Source organism: Coenobita brevimanus, chromosome 84 (genome assembly GCF_032717465.1).
Source record: "Coenobita brevimanus isolate Jiangsu-jjx chromosome 84, ASM3271746v2, whole genome shotgun sequence".
In the NCBI taxonomy this organism is placed as follows: Eukaryota; Metazoa; Arthropoda; class Malacostraca; order Decapoda; family Coenobitidae; genus Coenobita; species Coenobita brevimanus.
The window spans coordinates 41,943,508-41,965,960 of NC_137037.1; the positions used below are offsets into that span (position 1 = coordinate 41,943,508).

At 41.4% G+C, this 22,453-nt stretch overlaps 1 protein-coding gene across 1 annotated transcript in view; it reads right to left on the bottom strand.

Annotated features, from left to right (window-relative positions):
* Positions 1 to 5,409: 5,409 nt before the first annotated feature.
* Positions 5,410 to 22,453, bottom strand: part of LOC145410198 (DDB1- and CUL4-associated factor 13) — a 41,181-nt gene continuing 24,137 nt past the window's right edge. The window contains exons 4-9 of the mRNA XM_080280404.1: positions 15,737 to 15,923; positions 12,785 to 12,929; positions 8,103 to 8,265; positions 7,679 to 7,825; positions 6,809 to 6,972; positions 5,410 to 5,853 (exon numbers count right to left, since the gene is read on the bottom strand). Of these exons, the coding sequence (XP_080136530.1) occupies positions 5,685 to 5,853; positions 6,809 to 6,972; positions 7,679 to 7,825; positions 8,103 to 8,265; positions 12,785 to 12,929; positions 15,737 to 15,923 (975 nt within the window). The 3' untranslated portion in view covers positions 5,410 to 5,684. The remainder of the gene's footprint in view (positions 5,854 to 6,808; positions 6,973 to 7,678; positions 7,826 to 8,102; positions 8,266 to 12,784; positions 12,930 to 15,736; positions 15,924 to 22,453) is intronic.

Sequence of the window (22,453 nt, forward strand, 5' to 3'; positions counted from 1 at the left end):
TACTTAATAATTAAAACATGATAGATGTATATTTAATGTAGTGCATTAAAACGCCCAAATAAAATTACAGAGGAAGGTAAGAAAAGGAGTTAAATCATGTTTTTTTGGTACTAAATCTGCTGTCACTGAACTGAGGGAGAAAGAAAGATAAAAGAAGAAAATGCATCCAGTAAAGAGGAAGACTTGTCAGTGAATACTTTTATCTCAGACTCAAAGTGTCATGTGGGAAAGACACCTTTATATTCCCATTCACTGCAGAGAGTAGGGAGTAATTACTGGCAGAAAAAGGTTTAACCAACACCTACCAGACAAGGAACCTCCAAAAAACTTGTTGGCACGATAAAATTTCCAGTCTTTCTTCCTTGATTCAGTATGATGTGATTTTCCACTCTAATTTTTCCTCTGAGTCTTTCAAGAAATTAGCAGGACAAATGCAGGAAACATTTCCTTTGATTTATAATATTAAGTCTGTGTGCTTGTTTAATACTATTTTGGTGGTGCCTCAGGGTCTGTATGGATCTACTTGCAAGTGATGGTCCATACAGGATGCAACCCTCTCCCCCCTCTCTCTTCCCCCCCCCCCCAGGATGTTGCAGATATTACATTTACTTCAACTGTTAATCTACAGAGGAGCAGTTAACACAAGTTTCATTGACAAGTGTTGTTTCTCATTTCCAGCATTTTTCAGTTTTTTACAAATATTTCTCTATTAGTACGATCCAAGGTGATTCCATCCTCCTTGATGTGTGCAAACAAAATGCTACTTTAAGGGAAACAGGATTAAGCCTGGGGGGGGGCCTAGGTTTATGATGGAAGAGTTGAGAGGTAGGATAGGACTGGAGTGTATTGGTTATGTGATGAGGAGAGGTAGATTGAGTTGGTTTGGGCATGTGGAAAATGGGGGATGATAATCGGGTGCAGAAAGTGAGAGGTGTTAATGTTAGGGGTAGGGTTGCGAGAGGTAGACCGAAAAATCCTGGGATGAGGTCACTGAGTTCAACCTCAGGGATAAGGGACTGAATAGGAAAGCTGCCAAAGATCAAGCAGCACGGAGAGCCACCATTAGGTGACTAAGACTGATGCATGCAAGTACTGAATGTTGGAGCCTTCAAATACGAAACAAAACGGTTCTAGTTCATGGTCAAGGGGGTAAAAGTGCAAAAAAGTACTAACCCCAGATCAACATTGTAATGAAACTTTACTCTAAATAATAGAGTCATGCCCTAAATAACAGAGATAAGGGATATATATATATCCTCATAGTACATTGGAGGATTGGTTCATTTCTATAATAGACATTAGTGTACAGTATATGAGCTGAGAGCAGATATTTAGCTTAATTATATATTTCTATATTATCTTAGTGTTGAGTTACATTATTAATGTGGTCAACATATTGATATTCTGATATTTATCCTTGTTATGGATGTTGGATATACCAAAAGTTTTGAAAGACAAATTCTCTACATATGGTGGAACATACTGAGTGTCTTGATTTGTTTAAATGGCAGAATAATGCACACATGAAAATGTTTATCAATAAAATTTCCATGTTTGGGTATAATTCATGTCTAAAAAAAAATTATTGCTGATCTCACCCTAAACCTTGATTGTCTTGATAATACTCTGTGTGGTGCTTACACAAGGGTGTGAGAGAGTCACTTGGGGAAAAAAAATTAGATTTATCCTTCATGGTTGTGAAGAACCATGTTAAATACCGAGTGTGTTGATGAAATTCATTATAAACACATAATCTGTAGTTTTGGTTTGTACATTATAGTCGCGGCGCACGACTCTGAGGTTGTCATTATCGTACCCTGGCAACCTACCATTCAAAAATGCGTCCGATTTCGTATCATGTTGTACACGAATCATAGTATTGTGCACGAATATATTATACACGAATATTATTAAACACGAACATATTATACACGAATCACTTGCGTCTCATGTTATACATGCAATGAGATGCACTTTTGAATGGTAGGTGACCAGGGTACGATAATGACAACCTCAGAGTCGTGCGCTGCGACAATAGTTGGTTTGATATGAAACTTATCAAACAGTATATGCACTCCCCCCTGCCCCCCAATGAATTTAACCCTTAAGCCCCAGGTGATGTCTTCTTTACTTTAGCCAATACCAGAGAATTTTACTTGCCACAAGGAAACCACCCAGTGACAGAGGGTTAAGAAACTATCTTAGTGTAAGCCTTAAAACCTCAGGGAATGAATTATGTATTTACTCTGGCCAGCACCAGACAATTTTACTTGCTGCTGCAAACTTCCTGAAGGCAGAGGGTTATTGGATGAGGGAAATTATTGTTCAAATTCTGGTATAAGAACATATCATTTAAATGAGAGATTGCCCAAGTCACTCTATGGATGTTTTGTTAATAATAACAGAAATAGTTAAATATATTTTGTTATTCAATATACATTTTGTTTTTTTACATATTCCCAAGTTCCTGAACTGAAATAAGATAATAAAGATGATAAAGAATTACATAAAAGCATAGTTACAGGGATGTGATAAGAATGATAATGAAAATTATAACAAGTACCAAATTACATAGCAAAGACCCAACCAGGCAGCAAACTTTCACCGACATTCCTCCTGTTTATCATCAATACAGGCAATCTTCATTAACCTACCGAGTGCCAAGAGACTTTGGACCCTCATGGAGCCGTGGTATCAACCCTTTTTTTTTTTTTTTTTTTTTTTTTTTTTTTTTAAAGAAATGATGAGAAATCATGGTGAACAACCATAAAAGTATTCACGGAAGCCATTTAGGTTGATTTTGAGGTCGATTCTCCTTGACCAGGCGGCTGAAAACTGGAGTATCACGCACAGACTTTATCAGCCACCTCCGACACCCACTGAGTCGAGGTAGGAGATCTTCGTTTTCTTCATCAGTAACTATGTTATTCGAGCCAAAAACACTTGGATGATGTAGGATGGCCTAGAGAGGCACAGGAATATCCCAACCGATTTTCTGGCACCTAATCTGAATTTTCAAATTTTGGCAAATACTGTACAGTATACCAAATTGCCGACGTACATATACGTCAATGTCACTGTCTGTGCATATAGAGGCCGACGTACATGTATGGCATTGGCATGGGGTAGGTTAAAACTAAAGGATGAGTAAAATACCACATTGTTTCACATACAACTTCTACTTTAAACTGGGGAAAACTAGCAAATCAACTTCATATAATGCACTGGGAAGGAAGAACGAGTAAAAGCAGAGGATGGAAGGATGTTAACTGAGATGGATGCAGTAAGGAAGAGATGGGCAGAGTATTTTGAAAGATTGTTAAATGTAGAGGAGGAAAGGGTGGCTGAGATTGTGGCGGATGGAAGGGTGCAAAGAATAAATGTGTTGGGAGAGTTGAATGATTCTTTGATCACGAAGGAGGAAGTGGAGAAGGCAGTAAAGGAGATGAAAACAGGGAAAGCTGCAGGTATGGATGGGTGTGCTATGGAATGCCTGAAGGCTGGTGGAGTAACTATTGTTGACTGGTTAGTAAGATTGTTGAATGTGTGCTTTGAGAAAGGTATGGTGCCAATTGACTGGGCAAGTGCTTGTGTGGTCCCGTTGTATAAAGGCAAGGGTGATAAGTATGAATGTACTAGTTTTAGGGGTATAAGTCTGTGAGTGTTGTAGGTAAGGTGTATGGTAGAGTGTTAATTATGAGAGTTAGAGAGGGTACAGAGGGAGTGATTGGTAATGAGCAGTGTGGCTTTAGGAGAGGGAGGGGATGCATTGATCAGGTGTTTGCTGTGAGACAAGTGTGTGAAAAGTATTTAGCGAAAGGCAAGGATGTGTTTTGGGCATTTATGGATTTAGAGAATGCGTATGATAGAATTGATAGGGAGGCTTTGTGGACTGTTTTAAGATTGTATGGACTTGATGGTAGGTTACTAAAAGGGGTGAAAAGTTTTTATGTAAATAGTAGAGCGTGTGTAAGAGTGGGAAATGCTGTGAGTGATTGGTTTCCCGTGATAGTGGGGCTGCGACAGGGATGTGTGATGTCACCTTGGTTGTTTAATATTTACATGGATGGTGTTGTAAGGGAGGTGAATGCAAGAGTTCTAGGTGGTCTGAGTCTGATAAATGTTGATGGTGGAGAGTGGAATCTGAAGCAGCTGCTGTTTGCAGATGATACTGCACTGGTGGCTGATTCAGAGGAGAGATTGAGACAGTTGGTAGAGGAGTTTGGAAGGGTGTGTGAAAGGAGGAAATTGAAAGTAAATGAGAATAAGAGTAGTGATGAAGTGTACGAGGTTGATAGATGGTAGGGGGATGAATATAGTTTTGAATGGTGAGTTGCTTGAGGAGGTAGATTGTTTTAAATATCTAGGGTCACAAGTTGCTGTGGATGGAAGAATAGATGCAGAAGTGAAGTTTAGAATAAATGAAGTAGGAAAGGTGCTGGGAGGAATGAAAAAAGTGTTTAAATGTCGTTCGCTTAGAATGGATGTAAAGAGAAGGCTGTATGAGGGTGTTGTTGTACCGACTGCATTATATGGGGCTGAAACATGGAATATGGGTGTAGCAGAGAGGAAAAGTTTGAATGTAATGGAGATGAGGTGTCTGAGGAGTATGTGTGAAGTGATGCGTATGGATCGGGTGCAAAATGATGAAGTGCGAAGGAGAACTGGAGTTGTTCGGGAGATGGCTGGTAGAGTTGAGCAGAGGGTGTTGCGATGGTTTGGGCATATGGAGAGAATGGATAATGAGCGACTGGTGAAAAAGATAACTAGATCTGATGTGAGAGGTGTAAGGCTGAGAAGAAGACCACGAATAGGATGGATGGACGGTGTGAAGAGAGCGTTGGATGCGAGAGGGATGTTTGTCGAGCAAGGAAGAGTGGCTGTGCGTGACAGAAATAAATGGAGAGAAATTGTGAATGAATAAGTGATGAGGCAGCCCTGAGGGGATATTCTCCCACATTTGGTCTGATCAGCTAGTCAGGTCAGGTGTGGGTAAGGGGATGGGTCTGTTATGATGTGGCAGGGGTAAACCAGTTCTGCTGTCGGGCCCTGCTGCGGATGTCACTGATTGCATTGCGCAGTTGACCCTTGTGCGGTGTGGTGCGGTGAGGATCTGTCCGTTCTCCCCTTTGGGGCTAAGATGCGAATGAATGTGCTTGAATGGATGAGTAAATGGGGAGTGTGTCGTCCTGTCTCGGCTACCTCCCTTTCCTTGGGGGAAGCAGCCTAGGTATATAGATAGATAATGCACTGGAACTTTAATTGGCATTTTTTCTTGAATTTACTGAGGACCTAACTGCAAAACTGGACGCAACACAAGGCTACTTACTGCGTAAATGATAATCATCTGTATCAACATCTCCATTTTCTCTTACAACATGACAGGCCTATATGACAATGTGTGCTGGGATGCAGGGATGAGGTGACGATGAAAATGACTATGAAGAATGAACCAGATGGAACCTATAGGGTTTTATATCAGATGAGTGTCGGGATTTATTGCTCACAAGCAACTAATTGGTCACTCACCTAAGATGACCACACTGATTAGCCTAACCTCCCCTATGATCCCATTGAGGCAACCATCACTCAGATGTAAATCCTTACAGTATAGGACTAGCCTGGTTCATTCTTAACAATTACATTGTGTGGTACAGCAGGGTATGGAGACCCAACCAAACTTTTCACTCATAATCTTCATCCTGTTCATCATCAATATCATCATTGTCCTGGTGTGAGGTAGAGGGAAGTTTATCTGAAGGAAGGTCATCCACGGGACCCACCACAGCCCGCTGTCTGTAGGGCACATATGGCACAGTACCTGGCTTTGAGTGCTTCCGTCGGTTGGCCTCCCTGAAATAGAGTTTAGGTTGTTATAGTGAATCCTAGATAAAGTGACAGCATGCTTAAAACATACCATGGAGAAGCCATGCACTTTACTTCTGACGGACATTTATGGAAGGACAATAATTTTTAATGAACACATGAATAATCTATGATTATTTGGTTTAATGAACTTGCATCCCACACTGTGAAGTGTATTCAACAGTTGTTGTTGTTGCTTAACCTTGGTCCATCTAATCAAGCAGACCTGTCAACCGCAGGTAAGCAACTGCCCCTATGGGGTTGCCCCACAGGTTCCCTACAATGTTGATTCTGTGTCTGGATCTTAGTGTGGCATGTGCTGTACAGTGCTCCAGTATTGCTGTTATGTTGTATGGGCCTATTGTGCATGTGTAGTACCATATGTGTCATGTGATTCAACCCAACCCATATCTAAGCTGGTAGCTAAGGAGGGTTAGGTGATGTTCCGAGCTAAGCCTAGTTAGATGAACTTGACCATTTCTATTTAAGGTCACCTCCGATGGGTGTATGTCAGGAGAGGGGCTTGTGTTGTGCTGTCCTGCAACTGAAAGAGTATGTAGGTGTTTCTTCATTGCTAGTACTGGAATGGCTAGAGGTGGGATACTGCTGTAGAGGGTTTGATAATGTTTGTATGGTGACTATTCTATGTGCATAAGAATACTGTGAGATGACAGGTTTTGTTTCCTAGCACACTCTGCTGCATAGAACTGTGTGCCTCTCATATCAATGTACTCTTTGACAGGGAAGAATTTAGTTTCAGAGTGTAAATGAGTTGTGGCAGTGATTTTACTGAGCTTGAGAGAGCCCTCTGGTGGTGAAGGTGTTAATGATGGCTGTATCTAACCCCTCCTATTTGAAATGGTCATCCCAAGTTAAGTCAAAACATCAAAAACATCTGAAGATGGCAATAATGAAGGACTATGTGAGAGAAAAGACAACATACTTTCTGGCACGACTCTCCTTTGAGGCACGGTGTTCCTTGCGTGCATTGTATATGTGCTTTGGGAGGTGGCGGTGGCGGGCAATTCTTCGTATCTCAGGGAAGTGCCCATACTTTCTCTTCAGCTCCTCTTCATAATTACGTGCTGCTTGTTCCCTCAGACCCAGCTGTATGGAGAGAAAGGTGGGAGGAACTCGTAACTCATTACCAAATCTTCTGTAGTTACTTGATAGCTGAGTCTGCTTTAATAACACATGGATACTCTAAGAAGCACCCTGCTACTTATACCAGGGAATATTATGACAACAATATTGGAGACAGTAAATAACACGGTCCATTAAATCATTAATACTATTTTTAATCAACAAGCCAGGAACAATGTTCATGAATGAGGGATTTAAAAAAAAAAAAAAAAAAAGACACCATAATAATGTTACCAGAGTCAACCAAGTCAAAAGGTGTTAATTCATCAGCGGCTTAATAATTAAACGACTAAGTGAAACACCCGTAAAACGAGGGCTATCCATCCCTCATTCAAGCCAGTACTATCCCATCAGAAGCACAAGTCCAAGTCTGGGATACTCAGTCCAGACATTCAAGGTGAAAGTAATCAGGTGCTCTTCCCTGACAGCATTACATTGGCAAAACCCCAACTGTCTCTTAGATTTAACCCTTATGAGCCACATTTGGTTGGAGCAACTTAACCCTTAAAACTACTAGGTATCCATTACCTGGTTATATGGTTACCATTCAATGCAGTAAATGGTTTCTTGGGTAACAGGAAACCATTTTGCCAGTCACAATCAAGGAAGCACTACATCATGCAAATGAATGGTGGAACTGACTGTAAATAAATGGTGGTATCTTACTTACCACTCCCATTTTCTCATTGGATCTGGCCTTCCAGATGCGCAGGTTGTGGTCTGAGGAACCTGAAAGGATGAATTTGTCGTCTGCCGTCCATAAAACACAGCTGACCTTGAACATTCGTTTGGTGTGGTACACATCACGACTCTGGGCCTGCATAAACCACAAAGTAAATCACCACCACCTCCACCGTCATTATCATTAGCATCGTAATCATACATCATAATTCTTGCCAAACATAAGCTATAATAAAATACTGGAGATGATACATTACAATCATCAAAGGGTGAAGAGATAACAGTAAAAATAGGAAAGACAATGAAAACAAATAAAATAACACGAAACTATGAGAAAGAGACACTAACAAGAGATGCCAAGATATCATCTGCCACTCTACCCCTTCACCAACATAACTACAAAGAACCCTCACCTCTGTCACTCTGAATATCCTGATAGACTTATCATAAGAGCCAGTGCAAAGCTCACGTCCAGTGGGGGCGTAGTCGATGTCAATGACAGCTGAAGTGTGTCCTTCATGTACACTGACCACACGGTTACGGTTGTCCATTTTGCGGATGTCAAATGAGTATGCACTGTCAAGGAATATTAGTTAAGGGTATATGTATATATCTATCTGTAAGAATCTACTGTATTTGCCTACTCATCTACAGCAGAGCCTCATTATACAGTATGGGGAACCAGTAAGCGATGAACCACTTATATGACAACAAAAAAGTTATGTCTTTTTTTCAACATACAATAAAAATTTTCACGTATGATGATTACGATCCCATACAAAATATCACTGGTCAATATACAATCGCTACTTTTGCTTATAAGATCGCCCTCACGCAAGTTAACAGTCATCTTTTGTTCCAAGACGGCATGTGCATTTGTCATTATCAGGTGTGTTAGTGATTTTTTTTCTTTTCTTTTTTTTTAATGCTAGGAAGAAGGAACCAAAGGCCATGAGCCTGCAAAAACTGTTCCCTCCAAGAGAAGAACAAAACACAAGAGAGAGCCAAATTCAAGATCCGATCATTTCGAGATGCCTGGACTCACTGCGTTTGAAAGACTGGAGATCATAGAAAGCAGGAAATACAGACAGAGGGAGACAGTTCCAGAGTTGACTTGTTGCATAAATGAAGGACTGGGAGTAATGGTTAACTCTTGCCTTAGAGAGTTGGACAGAAAAGGGATCAGAGTTTGCTGTTTGGCGGGTGCTACGCGCCCATCGTAGAGGTGGAGGAATGCATGCAGACAGTTCAGAGGAGCAGCAACCATTGAAGTAGCGATAGAAAAGAGATAAAGATGCAACAGTGCGGCGAAGAGACAGAGGTTGAAGGAAGCCAGTAAGAGGAGGAGAGTTAATGAGATGAAAAGCCTTAGACTCAACCCTATTGAGAAGAGCTGTATGTGGAGAACCTCCCCACACATGCGAGTTATACTCCACACAGGGGCGGATAAAACCCGTGTATATAGTCAACAATTGTGCAGGGGTAAAGAAGGTACAGAGTCGGCTTAGCACACCTAATCTCTTGAAGCAGATTTTACAAGAGATGTAATATGATCTTTTCATGATAAGTCCCGAGTGAATGAAACCCCAAGCATGTTCAAGGATGATGCAGGATTAAGCTGAGTATTATTAAACATTAGTGGGTACACCTGTGGAAGATTTTGTTGGGTTGATAGGTTTAAGACCTCTGTCTTTGATGCATTAAAAACAAACAAGATTGTTTTTACCCCAGTCAGAGATATGAGCCATGTCAGACATTAGGTGTGCCATAGCCTCTTGTTTGTTGAAGTAACTGCTGAGATGGACGTTGCGGGAACCGAATGGAAAGGTGAAGGGTGAAGTCATCAGCATATGAGTGGATAGGGTTAGATGTACAGCTTAGAAGACCATTGATGAATAAAAGGAAAAGAGTTGGTGATAGGACAGAGCCCTGACGAACACCACTGTTGATAGATCTAGAAGAGAGATGGCCGTCTACAACAGCGGCTACAGAACGACCAGAAAGGAAGCTATAGGTGAAGGCACAGATAAAAGGATAGTAACCGTAAGAGGGCAGTTTGGAAATTAAAGATCTGTGCCAGACTCGATTGAAAGCCTTTGAGATGTCAAGTGCAATGCCAAAGCTTTCGCCAAAGTCCTGAAAGGTAGGTGAGAAGATCGCCAGTGGAGCATCCCTGACGGAACCCACTCTGACGATCAGAAAGAAGGGAGTGATAGGAAAGATGCTTTAAAATTTTTCTATTAAGAATTGACTCGAAAACTTTTGAAGTACAGGATGTTAAGGCAATTGGATGATAATTAGAGGGTTGTGAATGGTCACCCTTCTTTGGGACTGGCTGAATGAGAGCAAACTTCCAGCAACAAGGAAAAGTACAAGTTGATAGACAAAGATGAAAGAGTTTGCCTAGGCAGGGTGTAAGCACAGAAGCACAGTTCTTGAGATCAACAGGAGAGACTCCATCAGGCCCATATGCCTTGTTAGTATTGAGGCCTGTGATGGCAGAAAATACAACAGCTGAAGAAATTTTAATGTCAGCCATGAGGAAGTTTGAGGGGGGGAAGTGATGGAGGAATAGCACCGGAATCGTCTAGGTGGAATTGGAGGAGAAAGTCTGAGCAAAGAGATCTGCTTTATCAGTAGAAAAGATAGCTACAGAACCATCAGAATAGAAAAGAGGAGGGAAGGATGATGAGGTAAAGCTGTTAGAAAGGTTTTTGGCAGGGTGCCAGAAGGATCAGGAGGAATTCGATTGGAGAGTTGAGAGCATTTGAGGCACTGAGTTCATTACCAGGCTAAGCGCCAAAAGTACAAAACGCCAGAAAATCCATTTAAAGTCTGGGAACTTTAAAACTTTGATATCTCGGTAATCGCTTGTGTTTTATATATATATATATATATATATATATATTTAATGTAGCTTATGGTATTTTCTTTATTCCAGTAACTTCTGTTTTGCACTGTCATTAATCATGATGATATCGTGTGAAGAAGTAAAATTTTGCCCCCCACTGCTGGACCGATTGGCCAAGAAAATATTTTTATCCTATTAAGATTTTTTTTTTTTTTTATGTGTCCGACTCTGGGCATAGGCTTCACAGCCTGCTTTCAAGGCCTAGTAGCCCTCCTACGTACCACACACCTCTACATGTCACCACTTCGGCACTAACATCCACCGTCCAGATTGAATATATGCTAGGGCTGTCTCATACAGGACTGGTGTATTGGCATTAGCGGTGATATTTCTATGACATGTCAGCATGTCTTCTGGTAGATCAGTAAAGTCTGATTTTTATGAAATTCAAATCCTTAAACTGTTCCCTGCCCCAGGGGGATTTGAACCCGGGTCCGTTAGGACTACAAGCCACCTCTCTACCGATTGAGCCACCGCCTCCCCCTAAATACAGAAATACATCATGAGATGTCAGTAATATATTAGCATAATGTCTCAGGAATGTCATACTGTGGAATAAAATCAAAGTTCTATGACATAGGTATTATTATTTTCACAATAATAGCAGTTGAAAGGTCGGAAACTTTGTGCGTGATTTTCTCGGAGTTTTTAACCACCAATAAACACGAACCACATCACAAACATAAAAAAAAAACATAATAAATTATTATATTGCTGATATTAATATAAAAGTAAGATAGCATTCAATGTATGAGGACATTATTAGAAAACCCATGTAACCTGAATGATAAAAAAATGAACCCGTAACCTGAATTTAAAAAAAAAAAAAAAAAAAAAATGTCATGAGTACCAGTAACTTCACAAACACAATGACAATATTAATAATAGTAATAATAGTTAAAAAATATTATAATAATAATAATGAGAATGCAGCAAGTTACTATGCACCACAGCTGCTAGTGGGAATAGTGTCAGGTGTCAGCTTACTGGCTAGCTGCAGTGCAACCCGAATATCTGATTGGCCAGATTCAAGGGGGATATGGAAAGGGGCTGGGATATAGCCTGGTAATGCTCTCACATTCGCTTCAACACCACAGGAGTCGACATAAGGAACATAGGAAAGGCTGAACTCATAGGAAAAGCATTCATACAGCTGGCAGAATTCTGGACCTAGTTGCCTGCCTTGAGCACTAGTGCGGAACCAGACTGGTTTTTTTGCTGCATGGTGCGACAGCGCACCAGACATGTCTACTTAACCAGGATTTTGACCCCTTTGTAGATTGTTTCTTAGCACTTTTTTACTTCCAACGTATAGAGGGATGGTTTAGCTACTTGTTGGTATGTGTAGGTGCTTGGTGGCCATTTTGGCGCTCAGCCCGGTAATGAACTCAGCGCCTCATTTAGTACGGATGAAATTATTTTTAGCAGAGAAAAGAACAGACTTAGCATGATTTCGGGCAGAAACATAAGCAAGATGTGATTCAGGGGTGGGTTGGCTCTGGTACCTTTTATAGGCCTTCTTGTTGCAGACAGCATTAGAACAAGCATGATTAAACCAAGGCTTTTTTGCATTAGTCAAAGGATATGAGAAAGGTACATTAGTGGTGTTGAAGTTCAAGCAGCAAATAAAGTGAAATAACTATCAGTTTGGTGAGTTAGAAACTTGTTTTTAGCCTTATTTTTGGTGGCAAGCAGGAAGTGAAGTGCAGTAAAGTGGAATAACAGCCAGTCTGGGAATTGGAAACCTGTTTTTAGACTTTGTTGGGGGGTGACCAAAAGGCCAAAACATATCCTCTCTGAACCCGTATTATAATTAACAGGATAAATCATTATGCAATGGATTTTTTCAAACTCAATTCCATTGTAAAACAAGGCTGTGCTGTATATGTATATCATACCTGTGTATATTTATCTATCTATCTACCTCTCTACTGAACTAGTCATCTGTCTATAAATCTCACATGGTACAAGCTATTATATAACACTTCCGGGATATATCAATGCCGGGTGTGGAAAACATTTTTCATATAGTTACGGTATATACAGTAAATTCTTACAATATATCACCCTTTATGGTGCCCTTGTGTGTCCACAGTAAATTCTGCAAAACTATCAAATTCTTTCTCTGCTCAGCTAGGAGAATAAGCTACGAGTGATCTGCATATTTATCCCATTTATCCTTACTTGTAGTCCTCACTGGCAGCTGTCAATATAAAGGCCTCCATTGGGTTCCAGGCCAAGGCATTGACCCTGGTCGCCATCTGAAGTTTCTTGACCTCACGTGCTCTGGTATCATACAGCACTATGTTGTTCCCATGGTCGCTGGATGCTGTGTGAGAGTTTAATGTTCATCATTATCATCATCATCATCATTCATTCATCATCTAATCCACTGTTGTGCCCTGAGGTGTGTAGTAGCCCAGGGGTAGACAAGTTGGTCATAATATTTAAGATAAGGGTGACCAGCCTCTCACATCCCTGAGTGGCATTACATGAGCAGTAAACCCCAATCACCCCTTGGATATAAACCTGCACTACCTCAATCCGATTGGAGTGCCTTAATTGCCCTCTAAACAACCACGTGCCATAATTTGGTTATATGGTTACCACCCAGCATAGTAATGGTTTCCTGGTGCACAGGAAGCCATTTGGCTTGTCACTCAGTGTAGAGTCACCTGTAGACAAAAGGAAGAGGAATGAATGGAGGAAGGAAAGACAGAAGAGGAAGAATGGAAAGAAGGAAGCAGGAGTGGAAAGCCAGACACCTGAGAGCATCACTGCTTGGAGTGAGTGGATGGTGTGTGCCCCCACCAACCACTTATCGTCATTATTATTATCATCCTGAGGTCATATTTACAGGGGATCTAAACAAATTTTTGTGATAAACAAGACTCCATAAGTTACAGAAAATAGTATTATGGACATCAACCTGAAGTTAACTATGTATGAGGGATCCTAACTTGATCTTACTATAAACAATTATCTATAATAAGCCAGAAAACAAGGCAGGAGAAGTATAAAAGTGAGAGAAATCTCACCATGATGTCCAGTGAAATAAGCCACACACATTCACACATCATCCAAGCCTCTTTTAAACAGTAAGTCCTCATTATGTGTTACATTTTTATGTTCCTTTTTGCAAGAAGTCCACAGTTAATATTAAGACACTGTTAGTTAAGGTTCCAGTGCTGCTAATAAACCTGACGACTAATTTCTGCCCTTTTACCCTACCACCTGTATGAGATAAGTTGTGATATACTGGAACACATCCCTAACAAAAAATCAAGACATCATCAGCATCCAACAAATTTCAGATATTCCATCCATCACCATTCATTATCAATGCCATCCCTCTCTCCATTACTCATGTTTTTACTTCCCTCATCACCTCATCCATATATATACTGAACAACTACGGGGACATCACACAACCTTGTCGTATGCCCACAATGATCGTGAACCAATCACTTAGATGCCCATTTACCCTTACACATGCCTCACTATCATCATAAACACTCCTGACGGCACTTAGCAGCTTACCATCTACACCGTACATGCACAAAGCCTTCCACAATCCTTCTTTGTCTACTTTCTTGTATGTTTTTCCCAGATCCATAAATTCCTTAAGCACCTAATAGTCCTTCTCACATGCTTTCTCCACTATCTGTCTTACTGCAAATATTTAATCTACACATTCTCTGCCACTCCTAAAGCCATCCTGTTCGTTACTCACTAGGACTACTGATCTCTCTCTTACTTTGTGTATGATAATTCTTCCATATACCTTCCCTACTACACTCGACAGACTTATGCCACAATAATTCTTGCATTCAATTCGCTCATCTTTATTTTTGTACAGGAGCATGACCACTGCCTTTTTCCACTCTACTGGCACAGTTTCACTCTTCCATGCCTTCTTACATATCTCCAACAAGCACTTCATTCTGCTTTTTCCACTGCACTTAATCATCTCTGAATACATCTCATCAACCCCAGCTGCTTTCCCATTTTTTAGCCACTTCACAGAGTAATACACCTGTGCGAGTGTCACATTTTCTGGAACTGCATTCCTTCTCTGTACACCCCCCAAACCAGTCATGCTAACAGTCACTTTACTCTCTCCATTCCCATTCATCAGTCTTTTAAAACATTCTTTCCATCTCATCCTTACTTCATCTCCATGGGTTAATAATCTACCACTTAGATCCTTCATACCTACACATTTCTTTCCACTGTCACTTCTACATTTCTGCACCTCTTTCCAGAATAACTTCCTATTTTCAGAGTAATTTGCATTCATTTTTCTTCCTGGATCATCACTTACCTCCTTCTTTTTCCTCTTCACTAGTCTCTTTATGTGCTTCTTAATCTCTATTTATTTATTATTTCAACTGAACACCTATGCTGTATCCACTCTAGCCACTCCTTCCTCTTTTCCTCCACTGCTCTCTTAACCTCCTCAACCCATCATGCCCTACCTTTCTTCTTTGTTGTTACTCTTGCCACACCACACACTGCTTTAGCATTCCTAACCAAGCAATCCCTATACAGTATACATTCTACAGGCTGTCCAGACCCATTTCATTCCAATTCACTGATTCTAACTCCTCCCCTACTTTGGTCCTGTATTCATCTGCCATTTCTTTGATCCTCAGCTTGTCGACTTTCAGTCTCTCTCCCTGACAGCTCCTCTATCTCCATCAGTCCACCTCACTCCTCTCAGCTTGATCTTACATACCACAATCACATGATCTGACAAACCTTGATAGTGTCCTTTCACTTCCCTTGTATCAGCAGCACTACCCAGCATCAATTTCTCTAAAAGCTCGTAACCAATCAGGCTCCTCCTTTGTGTTTAAAATATGAATTACAGATACACAACCTCCTTTCCTAACACTAGCCTTTCAGTTGCTTTCCATTATCATTCTCTCCTGGTACTTCATTATTACCCAATACATCATTCACAGGACCAGTGCCTAATCTATCATTCATATTGTCCATTACAATCACTTTATAACGCCCAGGCATTTCTCCTACTACTTCATCCAGCTCATCCCAAAAACTGCATTTCTCCAGTCACTTGAAATAAATAAACCTTTAACTCCCAAACAATAATAAACAAAGGTGAATGGTTACCAAAGACATCTACTTCCACAGGGTTGAACTTGACTGAGGTTGTTGTTGCATCAGAGCGGTTGCCAGTGGTGGTCCAATCATATGATGCTTTAGGTGCCTTGGTGGCTACGTCCCACAACAAAACTCGCTCACCACATGTCACAAACTCTGCGCGTCGCCGATGGTGTGTCAGCCCAGTTACCACACTCTTGAGGGTTTAAGGCTCAATCAATAATTAATAATCATAGTAAATGATAAAAACACACCATGGAGGAGGAGGAGAATGATGGTGGTAGTAGCAGTGGTGACAGTGATGATGATGATAAAGAAAGTCCACAGTACAGTTCATCATCAATCAAAGCTGTTTCACTTTAAAAAATTTTTTCACTATCGGTAATGTATTACACGTAATTTCTATTCTACTCTCAAGCTGCTCAGGTATAATAAAGCTGCAATAAAGTATTTAAAAAAAAAAATCATGCAATATAAGCCATCAATTGTAAATCAAAAGCATGTTTCAATTAACCCTTTCATGTTTAATGGGTGCAGTGCAAATTTCACCAACTCGTTACCATTTGACACAGGCTGTGTCTGTGCACATATAGCTTGCTCATTACCATTTGACACAGGCTGTGTCTGTGCACATATAGCTTGCTTATTACCATTTGACGCTGGTTGAATCGAACGAAACAGCCCCTGTTTTTTTAGATATAGAATGATTTTGCATCCATTTCTGGGCAAGAACAAAGCACTACTTGCATCCCCATGTATCCTTCCGCCACGCTCAACTCACACCACACCCGGCGTCGCCCCACTGCCACGATCAGTGTGCTACAAGCCTTGCCCGCATGTTAAGATAATTTCTTTTCGCGTTCCGTAAAATCGGCCCAAATTGACCTACAGTAATTCTTTATACACCAAAATGTAGCAAAATAAATTCCCTTTAACTTTTTCTCAGTAACATTTACCATAAAAATTATATTTCTATGAGGAAAAAAGGAAGTAAAAATAAAAGGACTTTCTGACCACTACTTGGTGGTGGCCAGAATTAAAATTCAAGTAAGATGGAGGAATAGAAGAAGGGAAAGACGAGAGGAAGGAGTAGTTGCAAAGGAGAGTGGAAAGGTTACAAGAGGATGAGAAAAAGGCAGAGTATAAGAGAGAAGTGGAGGAATAATTGGGCAAATATGAATCGGAGCAGATGGGAGACGTGGAAGGTGTGTGTAGGATATTTACAGAAGAAATATGTGCAGCATATGATGTGGTGTGTGGAAGGAAGAGAAGACAGAGGGGGGTGCAAGGAACAGCGTGGTGGACTGAAGAGGCGAGACAGGCTGTGGCACAAAAGAAGAAAGCATACAACGAATGGATGAGAAATAGGACCGTGGAAGAAGTTGAGAGGCGGAAGAGAGAGTTATATGTAGAAAGAAAGAGGTGAAAAGATTAGTAAGAGAGAGTAAGAAAAGAGTGGATGAGGAATTTGAGTGTAAAGTGGAGGGACTGTAAGAAAATGTTCTGGAAAGAGGTGAAAAGAGTAAGACAGGGTGGAAGTGAAGTTAGCAGGGGAGTGAAAGATAAAAATGGTAGATTACTAGTGGAGAAGGGAGAAAAAGTGGGCAGATGGAGAGAACACTTTAAGGAACTGTTGAACATAGAGGATGGAAGTAATGCAAGTATAAGTGGCTGGAGAATGGCTGGGAGAAGGAGGGAGGTGAGAATACAGAAAGAAATCAGTAGGATAGAAGTTGTGGAAGCAATGAAGAAAGTTAAATCGGGGAAAGCCCCAGGAATTGATGGAGTGTGTGGTGAAATGCTGAAGCATGGGGGAGAGATAGTAGTAGAATGGATGTGGAAGATGTGCAGATTGGCCTGGGAGGAAGGTAGAGTCCCAGAGGACTGGAAGTCAGGGATAATTATTCCCTTGTACAAAGGAAAAGGGGAAAAAGAAGTGTGTGGGGCATCTGTCTTCTTAGTATAATAGGAAAAGTGTATGGTAGGATACTTATTGACAGAATTAGAGAAAGAACAGAGAAATTAGTTGGAGAAGAACAGGGAGGCTTTAGGAAGGGAAGAGGTTGTGTAGATCAGATATTCATTCTTAGATCTTTAGTGGAAAAGTTTCTAGAGAAGGGAAAGAAGTTGTATGCGGCTTTCATGGATTTGGAGAAAGCATATGACAGGGTGGATAGACAAGGATTGTGGAAAGTGTTAAGAATATATGGAGTAGATGGGAAGTTGCTGAATGCTGTGAAGAGTATGTACGATGGTGCAAAGGCTGCAGTGCATGTGGATGGTGAACTAAGTGAATTTTTCTCATTGAAGGTTGGGTTAAAACAGGGATGTGTCATGTCTCCATGGTTGTTCAATCTGTACATGGATGGGATAATAAAAGACATACAAGGTAGGGTAGTGGATGTTGGAGTGGCCCTGGTGAGAGAGGATAGTGTTTGGAAACTCCCTGTACTGTTGTTTGCAGATGATACTGTGTTGTTGAGTGAAGACGAAGGGGAGCTGCAAGTCTTGGTGGATGAGTTTGGGAGAGTGTGTAAGAAACGGAATCTAAAGGTGAATGTAGGGAAGAGTAAAGTGATGGTCTTTGAGAGAGGTGAAGTCAGTGAATGTACAGCGAGGTTGGATGGTGAGGAATTGGAAAATGTGAGTACATTACTTGGTTAGTGTGATGAGTATGGATGGAGGCTTGGAGGGTGAAGTGCTTGAAAGGATACAGCAGGGAAGAAAGGTTGCTGGTTCTTTGAAAGCAGTGTTAAGAAACGGGGAAATGAGCATGGAAGTGAAAAAGTTACTACATGACAGTATTGTGATACCAACTCTAACGTATGGAAGTGAAGCATGGACGTTGTTGGAAGGACACAAGTCAAGAGTGAGAGCTGTGGAAATGAGTTATTTAAGAGGAGCCTGTAGAGTCACATGGAGAGACAGGCTGGCGAATGAGGATATAAAGGAGCGTTGTGGTGTCGATGTGATAGGAAGCGTTATGAGGAACACACTGTGGTGGTTTGGCCATGTGGAGAGGATGGAGGGTGAAAGACTGACGAAGAGAGTGTATGTGAGTGAGGTGGAGGGGGGAAGAGAGAGGGGGAGGCCGAGGATGAGATGGAGGGATGGGGTGGAGAGGTATATGAGAGAGGGGGGGGGGGTGAGTTGGGAGCAGGGCAGTGAAATGGCGGGGGACAGGGCAACTTGGAGGCGATTTGTTTGTGGCCACCCCAAACGGGATGGAGGCGTCTGGCAATAGATGGATGGATAGTTAATTTACATTTGGCTGATCTTTTTTTACAACACCATAAGCAAGTACTGTACATTTATTCAGGATTATGGTGAAAAATAAATTACGATTATCGAAGCATAAATAAGGGTGTGTGGATAAAATACTGCATTTATGAACTATCGAGTGTATCGGAACAGCGCGGTGACAGGGGGGTCTCTCAGTGGATGGCCTTAGGTGCTGAGGCCCATGTCCTGAGTACTCACTCACAGTAGGATGTAGCCTGTGTAAATGGTAACACAAGGGTTAACAGAATACAGTAGCCTTTATGCAGCTTAGACTTCTACTGGGGAATGATTATAATAATATCTATCTATCTTCAGCAAGACGCCACAATCCTGCAAGGGGTGGACATTTGTCTCGAGTTGTTTTATGAGTAGGGACACTATCCCTCTGCCAATCCACTAGCTGACATGTACGGAACACATATGGGTTGGTTATAAGATTACCACGCAGCACTGTAAATGATACCCTGGCTTACAAGAAAGCATTAGACTTGTCACTCAATGTAAAGCCACCTAAAAGGGAAAGAAAAGTAATAAAAGTGAAAGAAAAGATGGGAGAAATAAGAAGAGAGGAGAGCAGACACAGAAAGAGTACCATATGATGAACACTGAATGTCAAGGAAGAAATAGGCAGCACTGCATCACGTATGTGGATGATGGTCGCCGCCAACTACAACAATTATAATAATAATAATAATAATAATAATAATGATGATACAATATTATTATTACTATTAATCTAGCGCTCACCAACCACTCACTCGATGTAGCGCTGCACTCTCGGGTTTATGCCCTTTCCAGTCTTCCTTCCTCTTCTTTCTTTCCTTCATTCTTTCCTCTTCCTTCTGTCTACAGGTGGCTCTAAACTGAAGGCAAGCCAAATGGTTTCCTGTATACCAGGAAACCATTTACTATGCTGGGTGGTAACCATATAACCAAACTATGGCGCCTGGTGGTTTAGTGGGTAATTTAGGCGCTCCAACCAGATTAAGCTCGTGTTGGTTTATATCCAAGGGATGGTTGGGGTTTATTGCTCATGTAATGCTGCTCAGGGATGAGTGAGGCTGGTCACTCTCATCTTGAATGTCAGGACCAACTTCCCTAGTCCCAGGCTCCTACACTCCTCATGGGACAGCACAGGTTTAGATGATGAATGGATTAATCTTGCCTTTTTGTTTCTCAAACGCACCAGTTCTTCTTAAGGAATTCACTAGTGCTCGACACTCAATTACACTTTTACAAGTACTAGAACTGTAACATCACTCCTATGCTATACTGACTTCATCAGCAAAAGGTGACAGCAATTAAACCCTATACAGTAAAACCTCGATATAACGGACTTCAATAGACCGGAATTCGCTTTTATCGGACTTGAGGAGCTACCGGACTTAATTGCTATATATCGGAAAACGTCCGATAAAGCCAGATGCAGTCTGGACTGCCTGACCACTTCAACTATGTTCACCACAATAAGGGAAATAAAAGATATGTTTATCAGTGTACAGTACAGCATTATTATATTTATTATACCATTTGATTAATGTAGTGAAGGTATAACACAGCACAGTTCTGCAGTGGTAGTGAAAACTGTTTAAAAACCATTGGTGCAATCCCGACTAATGTCTGATATATCGGAAAAAGTCCAGATTAGCAAGAGGAATTCCGGATATTGTTTTTATCGGAATTTCACTTTTTTCGGAATGGCTTGGGCCCCAATTAGTCCGTTATGGTGAGGTCTTACTATATGGTAATCATCCATCAAAACACCTCTACCCAACTGACAGCTTCCTGGAAAGAGAAAGACTTTGAACTGCCCTTTAAAAGATTCAACTGATGTCCATTGCACCATGAATAATGATAATTTATTACTGTATTTGAAAGCAGTGATAAGAAACAGGGAAGTGAGCATGGAAGTGAAAAAGTTACTACATGACAGTATTGTGATACCAACTCTAACGTACGGAAGTGAAGCTTGGACGTTGCTGGAAGGACACAAGTCAAGAGTGAGAGCAGTGGAAATGAGTTATTTAAGAGGAGCCTGTGGAGTCACATGGAGAGACAGGCTGACGAATGAGGATATAAAGGAGCGTTGTGGTGTTGATGTGGATGTGATAGGAAGCGTTATGAGGAACACACTGAGGTGGTTTGGCCATGTGGAGAGGATGGAGGGTGAAAGACTGACGAAGAGAGTGTATGTGAGTGAGGTGGAGGGGGAAAGAGGGAGGGGGAGGCCGAGGATGAGAGGGAGGGGGAGGCCGAGGATGAGATGGAGGGATGGGGTGGAGAGGTATATGAGAGAGGGGGGTGTGAGTTGGGAGCAGGGGAGTGAAATGGCGGGGGACAGGGCGACTTGGAGGCGATTTGTTTAACGGGATTGAGGCGTCTGGCAATAGATAGATAGATAGATATAACCTAGGGGCCGTATACGAGAAAAATGACCGATAAACATCTGCTAGCTCATCAAGGTGCAAGGAATCATCTTCCCTACTTAACATTACACTTGGCCATGCTGAGAGAAGTTTTAACAATTCAGCAAGATACTCTACTTTGGTCTGACAAACTTTAGAACCTTAAAAGTAATAAGACACCATTATGAATTCAATTCTAGGCTTTGCTGATAACCATTGCAACTCAATTAAAAATAAGGTGTTGAGGTTCTTGGGGGGAGAACAAAGGTAAAGTCTTGTTGCTCTCTTGAACAAAACTGAACCTTTTTCAACAGATAATTTGGGAAGTCATTCCATAACGAATTACAATACAGTAAACAACATAAGACAAGACCATAGCAAGGCCCAGTGTTAAGGGTAACATACGAGGAGCTACCCAAAAGTTCCAGTGATTTGAACACAGGGAGCCAACTGTTTGCAATTTTGCCTCTTGCCACTAGGAGGAGTCAGCAGCACCGCTTGTGTATCAGTTTGGCCCCAGACGTGTCTGTGAGCGGATGTGTTGTTGAGCTACGCTTACTACTGTAACGTGGTGTATAAATGATTTGGCAGTTTTGCAATGGCGGACCTCATGGAAGAACCTGCATCAAGTTCTGCTTCAAGATCAACAAGATGGCTGCAGAAACTCACTGGTTGCTTCAGCAAGCCTTTGATGACAATGCCATGTCCCAAAGCAGAACATTTTTCTGGTACAAGTGGTTCAAGGAAGGACGAACGTCCGTCGAAGACGATGACCATTCTGGATGACTGGCAACAGCAAAAAAACAGAAAATGTCGGAAATGTTCATCAGGCTATCCTTGCAGATCGTAGATGAACTATTCATGATGTTTGTGATATTGTTGGATTGCTGTACAGGAGCATGCAACGCATTTTGTTGGATGTGTTGGGCATGACATGCATCGCTGCAAAATTTGTGCCAAGACTGCTGACTGACGAGCAGAAGGCACATCGTGTTGCAGTTTCCAGGGAGCTCAAGAATCAGGTCAAAGATGACATGAC